The 1,063-nt window shown below is 45.0% G+C and overlaps 1 protein-coding gene across 1 annotated transcript in view; it reads right to left on the bottom strand.

Annotated features, from left to right (window-relative positions):
• Positions 1-838: 838 nt before the first annotated feature.
• LOC118424686 (integrin alpha-8-like) overlaps positions 839-1,063 on the bottom strand; it is a 3,603-nt gene continuing 3,378 nt past the window's right edge. Inside the window, exon 3 of the mRNA XM_035833367.1 lies at positions 839-976. Coding sequence (XP_035689260.1) covers positions 854-976 — 123 coding nt within the window. The 3' untranslated portion in view covers positions 839-853. The remainder of the gene's footprint in view (positions 977-1,063) is intronic.

The following is a 1,063-nucleotide window of genomic DNA, read 5'->3' as shown; positions in this document are numbered from 1 at the left end:
AAACCCCGTTCGAGTGCTTCAACGGAGACTACCTTCTCAGCATGCCTCACAAAGGTGACAGAATCCTCAGAATGTTGAAGGTGGTCGCCTCAAAAGAAGAAGAAGTAGCTAAAAAATACACAAGTGTTGGGCAATGTGAAATGTAGCCTCCTTTGCAGACTTCTAGCAGCCAGAATGGAAACTCCGGGCATGAGAGGTCCATGTTGAAAATTGCGATTCAACGCTCCCAAAAAAATAAAAACCACTGCTGCTAGAAGTCTGCAAAAGAGGCCTTGTGACATCTAGCCTAAGTGCCATCCTCCATAGTGACCGCTGGCTTAATACTTTCAACCGTGGTTAGCAAGCAAAAGTATTGAGCCAGCGGTCACTACGGATGATGGTACTCAGGCTAATGTGTCATCAATATTTAGCTTTACCTTGTGTGTAGCCGTTGGGAGGGAGTCAGCAGTAAGAGAGGCTGGGAGGAGCTGTACCACCTCCAGCTCTGCTGTGGTCTCTATCCTCGTCTCCTGGTACCCAGCCTGGGAGAGCAAATGGGCCAAACAAAATTTATCATTTGTGTCATGTGTAACAACATCTGTTGTTGCAGACTATGCTACATGCAAGTGTTTTTTTCCTAAATACAGTACATACAATTTTCTGAGAGCTGGTAGGTTCTAATTGCTTGCCATTAGTTATGATATTGTATCATGCTCTTCCATAGGAGATCAGAAGTTATTGAACATCAGCACCTGCTACCCTTTAGACTTCTCACATCTTTGGCACTCTATCAAGTGTGGCAGGAATTCCGTTAGCTTCACTCCACTGACAGCTTTTGATACTATCTTATGCTACCGTAGGATCTGCTTAGATATTAACTACTCACATCCAGCAGTGTTTTCTCCCACAGTCGAGCCCTGATCTGCACCACGGCACTGCCGGGGCTCAGTCTGCCGATGGTGCACTCTATCTCCACACAGTCTGTGTTGGTGCAGTCCTGGAAAAAGTAACAACAAAACAAAACATGAACAGAAAATTCTGGAATCACCACTGAACAAAACATGGATAGAAATTCTGGATCACA

This window comes from Branchiostoma floridae, chromosome 10 (genome assembly GCF_000003815.2).
Source record: "Branchiostoma floridae strain S238N-H82 chromosome 10, Bfl_VNyyK, whole genome shotgun sequence".
NCBI lineage: Eukaryota > Metazoa > Chordata > Leptocardii > Amphioxiformes > Branchiostomatidae > Branchiostoma > Branchiostoma floridae.
This window is presented reverse-complemented; position numbering and strand designations above follow the sequence as displayed.